This window comes from Schistosoma haematobium, chromosome 3 (assembly GCF_000699445.3).
Source record: "Schistosoma haematobium chromosome 3, whole genome shotgun sequence".
In the NCBI taxonomy this organism is placed as follows: domain Eukaryota; kingdom Metazoa; phylum Platyhelminthes; class Trematoda; order Strigeidida; family Schistosomatidae; genus Schistosoma; species Schistosoma haematobium.
In genome coordinates this window covers 23,824,826-23,840,989 of record NC_067198.1, presented here as the reverse complement: position 1 = coordinate 23,840,989, position 16,164 = coordinate 23,824,826, and the positions used below count along the sequence as shown (strand labels likewise).

The following is a 16,164-nucleotide window of genomic DNA, read 5'->3' as shown; positions in this document are numbered from 1 at the left end:
CAATCAGACGTCAAAGAAAATTCGGGCACGACATTCACTGGCCTCCGTTCAGAGGAATGTCTAGTAACTTCTCAAGCCACTGCGTTTCATTACTTTTAAGACCTCAACCAAATAGTCTTGAAGTACCAACAGATGTCTGTCCCGTGCACTAATCTCTCATACGACGACAGTGTCAGATCCTGATCAACTATCAACATGTGTTTGTGTACCTTGATTCTGCCTGAGGTATTGGTATAAAGAGTTTCCGAAATATTAACAAACGACTCATGGATACTCTTGTTCTCCTATTCAGCAGATCGCAGGCAGCCCTGGTGCAAAGATGTACATTGACAGTTTGCAGCAAAAGTATGGTGTTTTTTCTAAAATTTGACTGGAGAGGGTGGAATATGACTAACACATCTTCAAGAACGAAGAGGACCAGCTTGCTCCTTAAGGATCAATCTTTCCCAAGTTTTGAACAATCTGCGGCGTAAGCTAATAATCTGAATGCAATCGGAAGATGTCTATTCTCCCGAAGGTTGTTGGGCGGGAGACATAAGCCGATTTTAAATATACGGTTGAATATAGACCCACTCCAGGACGTAGGGACACTGCTTTTTTAGACGTTTCTAGACAAAATTTGAGAACAACTCAGTCGGTTCCCTAACTTGAGGTTTTCCATTATACTTAGAAGAAGCGGATGATGTCATTTGAACATGAAGATTGATGGCGTTCCCAGAGTCGGATTTCCTTGTGGGTTTCTGCCTCGTTTGATGGATTAGCCGACGCCGATCAGAGGTCTAGTTGATATCACCAGATAGGCGAACCCGTTAATCGTCTGAGATATTGGCAGGTTTAACTGACTAGAATTCCATCAGCTTCACGGATTGTCGATTAGGCTGAAGGGGCCTCCGGCAGCTACCAGAAAGCCTGGTTTAGACTTCGTATTCAGCGGAACCATTTAGCTTCCGACGGGCCAGTGACATGAGATAGTTTAGATAGGTTATAATCCCTACAACAGGCGAGCTTCCATAAGCACTGGAAAATAGTGGAATGCACTCAATATGAATAATGGGTAATAGGATGAGACTCGATGTAAATGAGGACGAATGTTATTGGATAACCTTGAGTAAAATTCCTGAGAATGATGGTTGAAGAAAGCAAAGTTTTCCCGATTTGTACTCGTTAAATTTGTGTGAGGGCTAGGGTTGTCCCTAGGTAACCAAGTCGAAGCAGGTTGTTTCCTTTGGAGGCCACTCCTCAAGCCCAAAAGACAGCTAATTCACAAGTCCGTGAAGAAATCTTCAGAGGTGCGATCCCGCGATGACTGGTAACTAACAATAGGTTCATATGCTATTGGTTCCCTCAAGATCCGGGGACTCCGGACATCTGCATTTAACCCTCCTTGATTTTGAAGACTATACCCTATCGACGAGAAGGCAGAGTTTGGCTTCCCTACCCGACAGATAGAACAGACTCTCCCCAATCCCAGCTACAACAAGGCCTTCAGTAAATGCATGAGAATATACTCAAACAAGCCCAAATATATAATCAAAACGGACCACATTTTCCCGATAACGCGGAAAGTTGTAAATTTATGTTTTCAACTGGAAAGATCGTGAAGCGATGTTATTTCGGCTGCTGTCATCATCAAAGATAAAGGTTCCTAAGGCTAACTAGAACATCCCATTACTTATAATAAAGTGTCTGCTTGGATTCGAATCTGGGCGGTACCGTCTTGATATATTTACTATATATATATATATTGACCGCATATTTGTACTTCCAAGTTCAAGTATCATAGTATTTGTAGAAGGTTTCATTTGAAGCCAAGTTTTGCTTCAGTATCTATTGACCCGTAAGTACCCAACTGTTTTTGGTTAAATAAACTACTTGGTATTGAGTACACATATTTGATTAAATATCTTAATTGGGTTAATTTGTTCACCTTTGGTTTTAGATATCGCTATTTTTTTCTCGGAAAAATACGAGGGGTAACTACTACCACTTATTCGTCTCTTGAAAACTACAAGCTTTTGTATAAAAGGAACAGCTAAAAAGTATATTCTTTAGCTGTAGCTCGTTTTCACTTTGTGCATTTCTTTAAAACCGATCTGCCAGTATGGATTTCCAACAAACCCGTGATATATGATTTCTGCTTTAAAAAAACTTCCTGATATATGGTCTTCAGCCTTAACGTCAGTTCGATGGTTATGCACTTCGCCATCCTATCCAAACAATAATTCTTCTGTTCCTCTCGTAGAATTGAGGAATCGCCGTGAAATCTTTGTCAACAAACTGAACATTTGCACTGAACAGCTGGTAAATAGGCCTTCCTATCACATAGTTATAATACCAGCCTCAGAAATACAGTATATGGCTTACCATGTTCCATACCCTTTTCACCAAGATTCCAACTTCTTCTACTTCACTGGATTAAGTGAACCAAATGGAGTTCTGTTGTTTTGCACAGATAAAACAGAAGAGCATCGCGATCAAAGTGGCTCCAATTGGTCGACTCATCTATTCGTGGAGACTCAAAACAAACATGCCGAAATCTGGGATGGTCCATCTTTGACGCTATCAGAAGCTTCTTTGGCAACTGGGGTTGATAATTCCCATCCTTTGAATGAATTTAGTAACTTTTTGAACCATCAAGCTTTATTTGCGCAATCCATATGTGTTTGGTATAGTCCATTATCATCCAAAAATTTTGTTGAGCGCCCCTTAAATAAGTTCGTTTTGAGAAAGATTTTAGAATTCTCCCGGCAAATTGGCGACAAAAGTATTAGCTTTGAAAATCCAGACTATATAATCGACAGAATTCGCTTTATAAAATCAAATTATGAACTAAGACAGATTAAAACCGCGGTTATTGCAGCGATCGAGTCTCTTAAGTCGGCTATGCAAATTACACAACCAGGAATCACGGAAACTGCTTTACAAGGTCATATAGAATACCAAATGCACAGCCGAGGCTGTTCTGTCGGGTATCCTCCTGTTGTTGCTGGAGGGAGTAGAACAAACATCATTCATTACATGAAAAACAATATGAGAATTGAGAATGGGGAATTGGTTTTGGTGGATGCTGGATGTCGCTTTAACGGGTATACGTCCGATATTACTCGAACTTGGCCAGTAAACGGTATGTTGAAGTGTTTTCGCTTACTTAATTTTAACACTTGAAAATTCTGAAGCTTGCAAATTAAGAAAATTAAAGCTAGACAGATTTAATTAGGTTTTTCCAACTAACTGGATCTCACGAATTGTCATGCCATTGATAGCCTCGTTCATAACATGTAGCCTCAAAATATCTTAGTCATTTATACCAAATGGTAATTCCTAGCACACAAGTATTAAAAGCCTGTAAGGTCAGTACGGCAAGTTCAAAAACAAATTGTTTAAATTATATTAGAAATTTGAAATACTACGACTTTTTGTCAAAAAAATCTGTCTAGACTCCTTCAGAGTAATAACCGAAATCAAGATTATCGAAAAGCATGTGACGTTTAGAAACCAAATCAAATCTACATTAAATGCCTGTCCAATGATATTCAAGTGTTAACTTTGGTACATAGGATAAGTATGATAATTAGAGGTATTCGAATCATTTTTATTTATTATTTATTTCAACACAAATATTGGTACAAGAGGGCACCAAGTATATATGCGCCTCCAAATGCCCTGGTATGGCCGAGAATGGGACGGGCCCGCCCTCCCTGTCGAAATGCTCTCACACGGCCACGCGTATACAGCCTCTGCTAGGGAAGTCCTACTCACTGCCTTCTCGTGGCGGGGGTGTTGTTTACGAAAATGAGAGGATGAAAGGCGAATATCCGGCGCTTTAACCGGATCCTAAACCAATGGTGCACACGAGCTCCAGTATCATGCGGGGACAATTGGCGCATGAACCAATCGTTGATCACCGGCTACCATGGAACTGCATCTCCTTACGGTGCTCCACGGCCTTGTGGATCAGACCTTTAGGTCAAAGGCTCGGGGTGTGGCCCCCTGAGAAAACTACCTGCTTCGGTCTGGGCACCCGGGCAGTATCACAGCCCCCCCACACACACAAATATTCGAATCATCATGCTAAATAGGAATTCCCGAAATGAATGTATTATATTTGGAATCCGAAATAAACAGGTATTTAATTACAACAGAATCATTAGTCCGTACAAATAAATGTGAAAAGTACACACGGTGAAAATAGATGAGTGTGTGTATGTGGAACTGTGATATTAATAATTGATATTCAATGAACGAATGTTAGTAATTTAATTGTCTACTAAACTCCTTTTAATTCTATGGTAAATACCGTCAATATTTATCGCTTTCTCAACTTCTATAGTTTTTATGATGCAGCATAACCATACTCCTTACTCATTCTCGTGGATATGTTCGTACAAATAATCAAAGCTTTGTAAGACACTGGTCGTACCAGGTTATTTCGATTTCTCATTTTAAAGAAGTATCTGTGATCTTGTGTCAGTTTGATGAATTATCCAATCTCATTCCACTTATGATATTTGAGATATAGGGCTAGACAGGTATGACGCCTTATTCCTACCACTAAATAACTTTTTAACAGATGCCTTATATTAAGTTTCACTTTCAGTAAAACGTGCATTAGTACCTACTTACTCCATTATAGTTGGTGAATGTTTCAGTTAGGTCAAATCCAAAACAATGTAATTACATATTAAAATCTGTTTATTCATTAGGAAACTTTTCGGCACCCCAAAAAGTTATACATGAAATATTAGTTGATGTACAGAACTCATGTGCATCTTTAGCCTCTCCTGAACAAAGTCTGCAAGATGTATATCATCATATGCTGTCTGAAATAGGACGACACTTAATAAGTGAGGGGATTATCCCAGACCAGGACAAGTTGCATGTAAGTTGATTTTTTTAAATAGATACTTACCTCCTAATCAAATTCCTTCATAGTTACATATTACCATTAGTATTATTATCGGTATTTCCATGATCTTATACTTAATTGACATACGATTGTTCCAACACCTTGAACTTGATCCAAGTTTCCTCTTGCTATGGACATTATTGTCTTCATATACACATATCATCTGCTGCTGATCTTAAAATGATCTACTACACAACAATCTATTAATGATTGTGGTTTGATTTAAATTGAACAAAAATAAGTAGAAGTTTAAATCAAAATTTCACTGTTCTTACAGTCGCTACATCATAGTAAAGTGAAATGAGTTATTTATTTATTTGAACACATAAATATTGGTACGAGGGGCACCAGATATATATGCTGCAAAGAATTTGCAAGCTCATTTTCATAAAGACTGATAAAAGTATTTGATTTCCACTTACATTGATTAACAACAATTATTGGCTCGCATGTAGTTTCGAGCGTAAATCCTTTCAAATATGAACGACAAACTTCCATAATATTAGGTATATAGATACGCATTTAAGCGCCAAATCCATTATGTACCTGTAATAAGTGATCTCTCAAATGTACATACTTCGTTCACTTCGAATATCCTTTGTAAGTGAAGTGGTGGTTATACGATATAAAAACAACTTCCAATTGATAGTTCACAACCCACTTCACCCTGAGCCATGTTGGTAGATGCAGACTATTTGCTTGAGGTCCAAGTGACTATCGCAACCAATGGTTGGAGACTATGGGTAACATGGCTTAGAATCGATCACAGTGGCGTCGGCGTATACATGCTTTGCTTTATACCTTTCTTTCTGTGAACTAATTCTTCCAATTTTATATTCTTATACACAATCTTTCTTTTATATATTACTACCACTGAAGTGAATATTTCTATGAATTTGGTGTTCATTTTGTGCTAATGAGGTGTGGCGAGTTGGACCGATGCATATATGTGCCTGGTCCTATGTTGCAGCTGATTGACCCCACTTCACCTCTCTCGGGGAGCTGGTTAGTATTACTGGTCCTCACATAGTGTGACTTGAGGTCGAGTACGTGGATCTGCAAGTACGAAACGTGTTTAAAGACTTACTTAATATGCTGAACATGACTGTTCATTTCTATTATTATTCTTGCCAAAGGTTTCGATATATGTAATTCATCTAACGCAAGACATTATTATAATAATCGCAAGTAAACGTTTTTATGAAAGGGCTTGTATGATCATATGAAATTAGCCAAATTGAGAGTTTCCTAATCGTGGGGCTTAGCACTTCACCTTAGCATGAAATCCAAATTGCTGACAAACGTGATTTAATTCAGTGGCGACAACCTAGAACTCAGATTCACAAGTTCGCCGGAAAATATCTTGTCTATTTTGTCACCAGATATTTTTTGTTACTAGGCACTGCACAGAAGCACTTTCTTCACGGTTGCCACTTTATAACAAACACGATTTGGACTTGAAGTATAGATTTCAAAACTTGTATGCTTTAGCCAAACTGCTAGATCAGTTTTAACGCAAACTATTCTGCTTTTTCTCGAAATATGTTACCATGATACATATTACGATTTTGAACCGACCTTACGCAAAAATTTTATTTTTAAAATTCAGGTTGCACAAAAGATATGTCCACATCATGTCGGACATTATCTTGGTTTAGACATTCATGATACTCCTACGATACCTAGTACAAAACGTTTCGAAGCAGGCGTTGTGTTCCCTTTAGAACCAGGTATTTACTTCAGAGATGAGTTGGCGAAACTGGGCGTTTCGAGAGACTTTCTGGGCATCGGTATGCGAGTAGAAGACGATTTCGTCATGTCAAAAACTGGCTGCGCTGAGAACTTAGAACACGTCAAAGATGATTTATTATTGGAAGAAGCCTAAAATTCATGTAATAAATTCGAAATTGATGAATATGTTGATTTAAAAACTATGGATTTCTAAATTGTCACAATAGTCTTTAAATCAGTGTTTCATGAAAATACTAAACAACATTCCACCTGACGAAATGATTTTTTAGGTCACTGTCTTAGCTTGACTTACGAAGGCTTAGTATCTAGTTTTATCGAACTGTTTCCATAAAATTCACTGCGGTATAATAATCTCTGACAGAGGAATGTTGGTCATACCTGGAATTAACTAAAATGACGAAGTCGACCGAGAAATAAGCCCTTAGGTGTGGTAGCTTACGTCAGCCAAGTTTAAAATCTGAAGTATTCTTTTCAAATGGGTGAGTTTATTTCCATCTCACAGCCTATTGAATTAAACAGTCGTGATATTCAAAGACTAAGAAGAGAATGAGGTCAGTAAACATGTGGAGCACCCCACTCCTAAAAATATAGGGATTTGCTGTCATGTGCACTGGACTGCTCCGCTTGCTGGACGTAGTTACATTAAGCCCAGCGCGCTAATCATCTATGGGTTCATGTTGTTTGGTAACTGGCAGTATCTGCAGAAATACTGAGTCGCTCAGATATTATCACCTCAACTATTTTGTCTCCATATTGTCGAAAATAGTGTGTTATCAACGTCCATTTACCCGGTCCTCGTTAGGAGTGGCTGGCGGGTGAACAAGATAGTGTTACGATAAATGGAAGCTGTTCATATATGAATAGGATAAAAAGTTGTAGTCAAATGAATATTTACTGGTACAATTCCGAAAACAGTTGTCCGATTAGATAACAGTATATGAAGGGCTGCAATCCAGATAAACTTCTGAAGATGTGCACTGATGATCTGGTAAGATAGCGGGAAATGGTGGTTAGCAAATTTGTTCGGAAGCTATCTAAGTGGGCTTATTCACGAATTCAGCTTGAGAAGTTGAGCTCATTGCAATGTCCTAGTGTGACAAGGTTTTAATTGCTTCGTCAATAATAATATGAGGTATGCAAACTTGCATCCTTGGCTAGGTGGTGATGCTCCATATTCGACACTTAATAGAGTATAAAACTAAATTTAATGGTGGTGGGATGTATGGAGGTCCAACAGTAATTTCCTGAGGATTTGCTCTGTGAGCCAGAAATGAATCACCTATAAAACTACGAAACAAAAAACGCCAACAGGAAATACTCTTGACTTATAATGACAATGACCAGCCGTTAATGTTACTTAGGAATCAAGTCCAAGAAATCTCATTGAAGTATTTTATCAATACATGCTTTGTGTGGGAGTGAGCTTCCTAGTTATTCCCAAAGTATTTTATCAGTTCGTCTAGATGGGTTTGTTTGCCGTAGTTTATGTTTGTCGTATCCATTCGTCCTTGTATTTGCGATAACTTTGTCGGTTGACCCTCTGGCCTCGCAATTGTTTAACATTCCCCATGTGTTCATAGATTTAGATCGATATGGCTGTTGGCTGCCAACTAACCACAATTTACCTGGCACTATCAGGTTTTACCCGATTCGATTATACGTAAGTTAAAGGAGAACCCACTTGTTCTAATGTAGCAGTTGATGCAATCTACTTTGTTTAGGTTAGATTTGTATTTTATATGCAATGCGATGAAATGGTTGTATTGGTTTTGTAGCGAATGTAATTCCATAGGGCCTTAGGATCATTGTACAGGTTTCTGCGATATTTCTTAAATGTGGTGAGAAAATCTGCTTCCGTTTTCTAGGGTTGGTATTCTAATTGTATGTCAGGGTAGGGTAGTTATTCTTGAGGGAGATGAACTGAAGATGAGTTCCAATTCTTCGTGTAATGAGAGCACTTAAGTGAGTTTCCACTTAACTGAATAGCGTCCGGTCACAACTGCTTTTGGGTGCTGTTGTAGATTAGTATTTTATACATGTAGCTTGGTTTTCCGTACACTTGTGTCTCCAAGTGCCTGTATTTCTGTTTCCATTTTTGTTTAACTTCATCATAGACCTCACCGAAATAACATTCTCGTCCACTGAATTCTCGGGTATTGATCTTCTTCCAGGAGGTCCACTTATCGACTTAGAATACGCAGATGATATAGTCCTGTTTGGTGGAGACGCTGATAAAATACAGAGTTTTTTGGTAGCACTAAGCAACAATGTTCGGAATGCGCTTCTCTCCTTCTAAATGCAAGCTGCTGCTTCAGGACTGGTCTGCATCAACACATGAACTAAGGATAGGGAGTGAAGTAGTCGAACGCGTTGACAACTTCACTTATCTTGGAAGTCTGATCAGTCCTAATGGGTTGGTGTCTGACAAAATCTCAGCACGGATTCGAAAAGCTCGCTTGGCTTTTGCCAACTTACGTCACCTATGGCGAAAACGAGATATTCGTCTATCAACAAAGGACGAGTATACTGCGCGGCAGTCTGTTCTGTTTTAATTCACGGCAGCGAAACATGGCCATTAAGAGTAGAAGACACTCGTAAGCTATTAGTATTTGACCACAGATGCCTTAGAAATATTGCTGGCGTCTGCTGGGATCATCGGGTAAGTAATAGTGAGGTTAGAGGCAGGTTATTAGGGAATGATGGTAAATCAGTTGATGAGGTTGTGAATCTTCATCGACTGAGATGGTTGGGCCACGTGTTACGTATGCCTGAACACCGATTACCACGACGTGCAATGCTAACCGGTGTTGGATACGGTTGGAAGAAAGTTAGGGGCGGCGAAACCAAAACGTGGCACCAGTGCTTGAAGTCACTAACTTCTAGTCTGAGCCATGTTGTTAGATGCAAACTACTTGGTCGGGGTCCGCGTGACTATTGTAACCAATGATTGGAGACTGTGGGTGACATGGCTCAGAATCGATCACAATGGTGTAGATGTATACACTTTCTGTCTTCCCTTAAACTAAGAGTTTAAAATCGCTTCATATCTTTCTTTCTACGAACTAATCCTTTCTTTCTGCACTATATCCTTATCGCAATCTTTCTTTTATATATTACCACCTCTGAAATAACTACTTTTATGAATCCGGTGTTGATCTTGTTGTGTTAATAAGGTATGGCAACTTTTACCGATGCATAAATGTGCCTGGTCCTACGTTGTAGCTGACTGACTGTATTTCTGTTGAGTCAAACGTTCAAGGAAAGTTTTAACTTATTCTTCTTTTTGACTTGTAAATTTGATATTATTGGAGATGTTGTTGATAAAATCCTAAGCATTTCCGAACTAACGAATGTCATCTACGTATTTAAATCTTCAGTTCGATTGCTAGTAGAAATGTGCTTTGTAGTCTTTGCATCACGCTATCTGCAATTATTTGTGAAATAGGGGATCCTATTAGTTTCACTCGTATGTTTGTTGAATAAGAGTGAGTTATAAGAAACTTGTGCAGTCAGGGGACTAAGTTGAGGAATCCATAGAATGATCACAAGATTCTGTCTTTTATTATCATTTAGAGTTCTTTGCACAAAATGCATGTTACTGTCCAGCCGTAACAATACTTTGTAATGAAGTATTTAATTTGATCTGTTGTAGTGGATTTTGTTTGTCACTGATCTTGTTTCGTAGTTTGTCTTTGACGAGTTCGCTTAGAGTTCTGTCGATTCAGCTGTCTAATTTTTTAATAGGGTTTCTCACTAATGGTTGTTATAGACTTGTCTTTGAGTAGGTCACTGGCCTTCTTGATGTCCATAACTACCTTTGTCTGTTGGTACTATGATGGTGACCTTTCTATTCACCTATTTTTTAAGGTTGCTTGCTCTTGAGCGGGTAAGTGTGGAGTCTATATTTTTCTGTGTAGTCAGAAGTACTATGATTTAGCAAGTTTCTTCTTTTAGTCCTGATGCATCAATGGTGATTTAACACGGTACATTATGCAAAATATTATACTGGTACTTCGGAATAAAATCAAATCACCGGTTATTTATAAGGAGCGAATTAAAATTACATGAGTGGTAGTATTATGCCAAAGAACAAGTGATCGACCACTTATGTTTACCATTTATGTACTAGTAACCATATGCTGTATTTAACCATGCCATTTTAAGTATCGCTTTGTATATATATAAGGATGACTGACCAAGCAGCCTATGTTATATAAAATCGGAATTGGCACAAACTTTTTTTGGTTTAGTTTGCCAAACTACATGAATATAGTGGAAGGACTTTACTGGAATAAAAAGCAAATTAGTCAAAATAATGGTATCAGTGGTTCCGAAAACCTACACATGATACTAAGCTGAAGATTCAGAATAATGATAGAGCCCATTCGCAACACCTTGCTCGACAGTTAGCCGTGCCACTTGAAGTCTTGAACAATAAAGTACAATTACTCTGAGGACTGTAACATAATTCGAAATTACTGAAACAACTTAGATCAAACGCCAATAGCTTCATGGGCTGATATTAAATATTGCTTTAACCACTCCTAACTATTCTCCGACTTATTTTTATCCTACCCAGAATAGCATAACACAGCGTATTCCAATCATTAAATATTTATAAGGTTTAAAGTCGTCTAACGACCACGTCACGGATACGGAAATTACTTTTTTAATCGTTATAACATGTATAACTATATAATCACATAGCAATATGAGAGTAAGCGTAGTTACCTAGCTGCAAAAACACTAAGTTTCTGCGCTTCAAAATAATAAAAACGCAACTACTAGAAACCGAAGTAAACATCGAATGACCTTACGTAAGTGTTACCTCACCATTATTTAGCAATACATACAAGATGCGATTCTTTGTTACTTTGAGATTGCCATGAATATAACAACAAACTGGTCAGTACAATTTTTACTCAAAAATAATTAGTAATAACAGTACCCAGGCATCGACAATAAGTTGGACTGCACGAATAGAGAATTAATGACATCTAAGAAAAAGGGTAAGTCACCATAAGACATTACATACTTTCTCCTGCATTTACAGTTTCGACACGCCTTATTTTTTTATCAGGATCTAGTGGTGGTATGATCAGTTCGACGTCTTCATGGTTTGATATCTCTTCAATTTTCCTACATTCGAACCCTTCGTTATCATTGATCTTTACTGAAACAGAGTTCTTGTTAACATGATAATCAATACAAAGTTTGGAACTTACTGATGTAACGTGTTGATCAACCGGGACGATAATTTCAATTGACTTCGCTGACTTGACATCAACCAAATCTAAGGTATCTAATAAAGTAAAAAATACAACACACCACAAGTTTGTGGCTCGCTTTGGAGTCTGTGTTTTTTTGCTTTAGCAAAATATTCGGAGACAGACATTGGACTTATCACACTAGGAATTTGACAACCAGATTCCTTTGCAGGAGCATTTGGCGAGGCTATTTTTTCTTCCAAAAATGACCGAGTATGTCCAAGAACAATGGATAGATCTTGCTGATCATACTTAGATGCATCCTTTGACCTTAAAGTCTTCATACCTTTCCTCCAACTCGTTGGTAAACATTCACTGATTGCATTTGTTTTGTCAGAACTACTGTGGGCGTTGTTAAGCTTACGCAGAAGACTTGCGTATTCATCAATCTGCCGGATACCCAAACAAAAGTCCGACTTCATACCCAATCCCCGTGTGCCTTTCTGTATGGAAGCCTAAAAACCCTTTTAGAAAATAAACTGATACCTTTATAGGGGCTTTAATACCGTTGCTGTTTTTTCCTAAACCCTTTCCAGGAGACCAACCATATTTTTCTAGCATTTTTCTGCCAAAATTGTTGGGATCGGCAGCCCAAAGATTCCCATTTGGGTCTGTTGAATACCTTACTTTTATACGTTTTTCTGAAAGCATTTTGAAGTATTAGGCTACTGAGAGATATCTAAAAACATAAAGGAGGATCAATAAGTTAAAATTCGCTAAAACTTACGAATCCCAGCTAATTTAGACTGTAGAGTTAAGTGTACAGATTTTATTTACGTCGATTAAACAAAAACAACGTATTATCTGATACGACTTTGTTTTACATAGGTGCACGTTTCCATACTAAGTCAGCAAAGAAAGAGAGAATTAAGAATGAGCACGTGCATATGTATACGCAACTCAAATTGCATTGAAAATGTCACCTCACGTTCCCAACCGTTTGTCATGATTATCACACACACTACAACAATGTAGTTCGTGCTTCTCAAAACGAACATCGGTCTGTCGGCTAGTGCCGTGTCTTGATTAGATGTTCCTGGCCTCCGGTTAGACGTCAGATGATTATGGAAGCTAGTGCTCTGGATACTATATTGACCAAACTGAAGGTTATATATGTATATCCAAAGCACCAAACTGGTCCATCTTAGAAAATAATGGATAAGAATTAATCTCCTAGTTTGCAGTGTACTAGTTATACAGAGTAGCTTATTTATCTTCGTCACCCCCAAATGCCCTGGTATGGCCGAGAGTAGGGAGAGTCCTCTCTCGCTCCGCAAACGCTCTCACATGGCCACGTGTATACAGCCTCTGCTAGGGAAGTCCTACTCACTGCCTTCTCGTGGCGGGGGTGTTGTTTACGAAAATGAGAGGATGAAAGGCGAATATCCGGCGCTTTAACCGGATCCTAAACCAATGGTGCACACGAGCTCCAGTATCATGCGGGGACAATTGGCGCATGAACCAATCGTTGATCACCGGCTACCATGGAACTGCATCTCCTTACGGTGCTCCACGGCCTTGTGGATCAGACCTTTAGGTCAAAGGCTCGGGGTGTGGCCCCCTGAGAAAACTACCTGCTTCGGTCTGGGCACCCGGGCAGTATCACAGCCCTCACACATATCAAATGATACCTGTGTGGCGCATAAGTATTTGGTGCCTATGTATTAAAATAAATAAATAACTGAATTCGTGCATTAGTTTTCTTAAGATCCCGGGGTACTACAGGGCTCCTAGACATGATTTTAAAGTTAAGAGAAAACAGACACTAGCAGTTAAGTGAATGAACAAACTAAGGCAAGAAAGTCATCATACGACTTTTAAGAAATAAATTATAGGTATTTGTATCACATGAAGGGCATACAACTGGCAAATGTTATAGATATCAGTAAACTGAAACAAATTCCTGGATAGATAACCGTGCATCTTACCGAACTGCAACGTCAAAATTTAAATCATAACATTCCACAACTGGTTTATATGACCCTAAGATGTGATGAGGTGTTCCTGTGATCAGACTCAAACGCCTTAAAATAATGGTCTGCAAATTACAGACTATTCTAACATACAAGCAGGGAAGTAACTTACCACTGTAACCGACTTTCTAATGTCTATCTTCAGAACGTTTGAAAAGGTAAATTATAATTTATGCACGAAATGATGAAATCAAGAACAGAGTCAAAGGTTTCGGGGCGAGAATTATTTATACTTACAGATAAACAGTATTTCGACAACACAATCAACGTCTGTTTGTGATGAAAAACCTTAATTTAAATCCTAATTCCTAATCTCAGAAAAGCCATAAATAATAGATAAATGAAATGGAGATACTCTATAAGATTTTCGATCGTTACTCTCACTTCTTTTGTTCATACAAACCATGAAGTCATATTGCGTCCAAAAAATCACTTACATGAACACACAGTTAATGGTCGATCCATTTGAAATATTAAATCATAAACCGAAATTCAAAGTCTCTTCCCATAGTTAGTGAAATAAAACCTTAAGTACAAAGTTGCATCAAAAACCCACTAACCTCGAAATATTACGGTTAGGAGCTTACAACTATGACCATGGTCATAGAGAGAGAGAGCTTATTATAATTTTAATGACATTTTAATTCCAAATAGATAATTTTAGTGCTAGAACATACCTTAAACAAAACATCTAATAATGACAGTACATCAATACTAATTAATTCCTGAATATAAGAACCCTTAAAACACTTGGGTACATAAAACCCCTAGTGAACGTACATCATGGTAACGCAAACAAACAACCCCCCTCCATACAATTGCCATTTGCCACCAAGTATCCTCCATAATAACACATGGACAAGTGGCTATTTCACTGCCCCCCCTATTTTTAATAATGTAGAGACATAAAATTATTATGAACGTTTTTATTAGCACTAGTACTGAAGTTTTTATGACTTCAAAAATTAATATACTCCTATGCCTATGAAATCGGAGTATTTGTGACAGTATTCATTGTGTTTTACTTATTTGTGTTAATCGTATAATACACGTTTTTTATCACGCTGCCTACTTATTCCCACTTACAACACTTAATCAAGTCTCATACTATTTTTTTTGTTATCGTTCAAATGTTTTAAAAACTTATGTACATGAATAACAATGCTTTCGCCCAACGGGCTTTCGTTTCAGGTAGCGGTTAACCACCGATTCTCTCAGGTAGGAATCGAGGTATATGTAAAGACTAAAAGAGAGCCATTTGTAAATAGTGATGGTCTACCACCCAGAGTCCTTAAGAATATACCGTTTTCCAATGAAGGACTTCTAGGAAGGTATTTGGACGGCCTTATTTGGCAAGAAATTCCGTGATACAACAAGTGGATAAACAATACATATTAACCTTTGACGTTGTCATACACCGGATCGAAGTATAGCACTTTCGTCCGACAACATCTAACCACTTATCGTGCTCTACGGCACTGTCAACACTCAGTGGATAGCCGAGTGTTTACTCTGCTTGCCAACTACAAAAATCTAGTCGCTCTGAGCTTGTTTCTCCCAGATTTTCCCGACAACTGGCTACATTTGTCAGTTTACTTCAAATATTGAAAATTTATCTAGGGCAGCCAATGTAGTCTCGTATATTTCCTTGAACAGTTTCTGAGGAATCGACTTATCAAAATACTTCCAGCCTCAAAACGAAAACACTAATCTTCAACGCAAGTTATCCTCGACAACTCTGAAACTACGAATCAAACAGAGAGTAACAGGTAAGGAAACTTTGCTGTGGGAGTTCTATAAGTAGTACTAATCTAATTGGAACGAAAAGTTATCGATGAAACGTCTTCAATATGTTGCACGAGCTTTCTAATTCAGGTTTTCGTGCAACTAGCAAGCTAATAGAAAGATGATTCGGTTTTTCCTGTATGAATGAAGCTGTGAAGAAGTGGGTACGCTCCTGTGTAGTTTTTCGGGAACCTAAGGTGATCAGACAAAACAAACTTCCATTGGGCACCTTCACAGCACCCACTGTATTGTGGCAAGCCCATTTCACTATTGTATCATTTATCTGGTCATTGTAACTCAGACTCAATCCACTATGTTAATTTCGGTGTGTATGATCGAATGTATGTCTGTACATTAACGCTTAAGCTATCTTCCTATTGGTCTCAATGTGCAGATAATCGATAATCTATCCACACCCGATTAACTCTCAAATATATATGGATTTTTAACAGACTCACTCACTCTCCCTGTTTCATCGTGT

The 16,164-nt window shown here is 38.2% G+C and overlaps 2 protein-coding genes across 8 annotated transcripts; one reads left to right on the top strand and one right to left on the bottom strand.

Annotated features, from left to right (window-relative positions):
* The first annotated feature begins 1,640 nt into the window (after positions 1–1,640).
* On the top strand, positions 1,641–9,221 carry XPNPEP3_1 (Xaa-Pro aminopeptidase 3). Of its 3 annotated transcripts, XM_012944144.3 has the most exons (4): positions 1,641–1,837; positions 1,940–3,124; positions 4,704–4,879; positions 6,516–9,221. In XM_012944144.3, exons 2-4 carry the CDS (start codon positions 2,128–2,130, stop codon positions 6,789–6,791), a joined length of 1,449 nt encoding a protein of 482 aa, XP_012799598.1. In that variant the 5' UTR covers positions 1,641–1,837; positions 1,940–2,127; the 3' UTR covers positions 6,792–9,221. The 3 variants fall into 3 exon arrangements, with proteins under 3 accessions (XP_012799598.1, XP_051069318.1, XP_051069317.1); XM_051213346.1 differs by lacking the exon at positions 4,704–4,879 and having other exon boundaries at positions 6,516–6,791; XM_051213345.1 differs by having other exon boundaries at positions 1,940–9,221.
* Positions 9,222–9,665: 444 nt separating this feature from the next.
* On the bottom strand, positions 9,666–14,725 carry PINX1_1 (PIN2/TERF1-interacting telomerase inhibitor 1). 5 transcript variants are annotated; one of them, XM_051213342.1, is made up of 7 exons: positions 14,679–14,706; positions 12,653–12,768; positions 12,412–12,604; positions 11,990–12,368; positions 11,884–11,951; positions 11,694–11,844; positions 11,561–11,655 (listed from the first exon to the last, which is right to left on the bottom strand). In XM_051213342.1, the coding sequence occupies exons 3-7, from the start codon at positions 12,574–12,576 to the stop codon at positions 11,591–11,593; spliced, it is 828 nt and encodes a 275-aa protein (XP_051069315.1). In that variant the 5' UTR covers positions 12,577–12,604; positions 12,653–12,768; positions 14,679–14,706; the 3' UTR covers positions 11,561–11,590. The 5 variants fall into 5 exon arrangements, with proteins under 5 accessions (XP_051069314.1, XP_051069315.1, XP_051069312.1 ...); XM_051213340.1 differs by lacking the exon at positions 12,653–12,768 and having other exon boundaries at positions 9,666–11,655; positions 11,987–12,380; positions 14,576–14,713; XM_051213341.1 differs by having other exon boundaries at positions 11,987–12,604; positions 14,679–14,725.
* Between the last annotated feature and the right edge of the window lie 1,439 nt (positions 14,726–16,164).

What these genes read in the sequence shown, in the direction of transcription:
- XPNPEP3_1 (XM_012944144.3), top strand. Translation starts at nt 2,128, where the DNA reads ATGATTTCTGCTTTAAAAAAACTTCCTGATATATGGTCTTCAGCCTTA. An exon ending in TCGAACTTGGCCAGTAAACG is followed by an intron (nt 3,125 to 4,703) that starts GTATGTTGAAGT and finishes TTTATTCATTAG; the next exon opens with GAAACTTTTCGGCACCCCAA. An exon ending in CAGACCAGGACAAGTTGCAT is followed by an intron (nt 4,880 to 6,515) that starts GTAAGTTGATTT and finishes TTTAAAATTCAG; the next exon opens with GTTGCACAAAAGATATGTCC.
- PINX1_1 (XM_051213340.1), bottom strand. Translation starts at nt 12,576, where the DNA reads ATGCTTTCAGAAAAACGTATAAAAGTAAGGTATTCAACAGACCCAAAT. An exon ending in AAGCGAGCCACAAACTTGTG is followed by an intron (nt 11,952 to 11,986) that starts GTGTGTTGTATT and finishes TAGATACCTTAG; the next exon opens with ATTTGGTTGATGTCAAGTCA. An exon ending in AACTGTAAATGCAGGAGAAA is followed by an intron (nt 11,656 to 11,693) that starts GTATGTAATGTC and finishes CCTTTTTCTTAG; the next exon opens with ATGTCATTAATTCTCTATTC.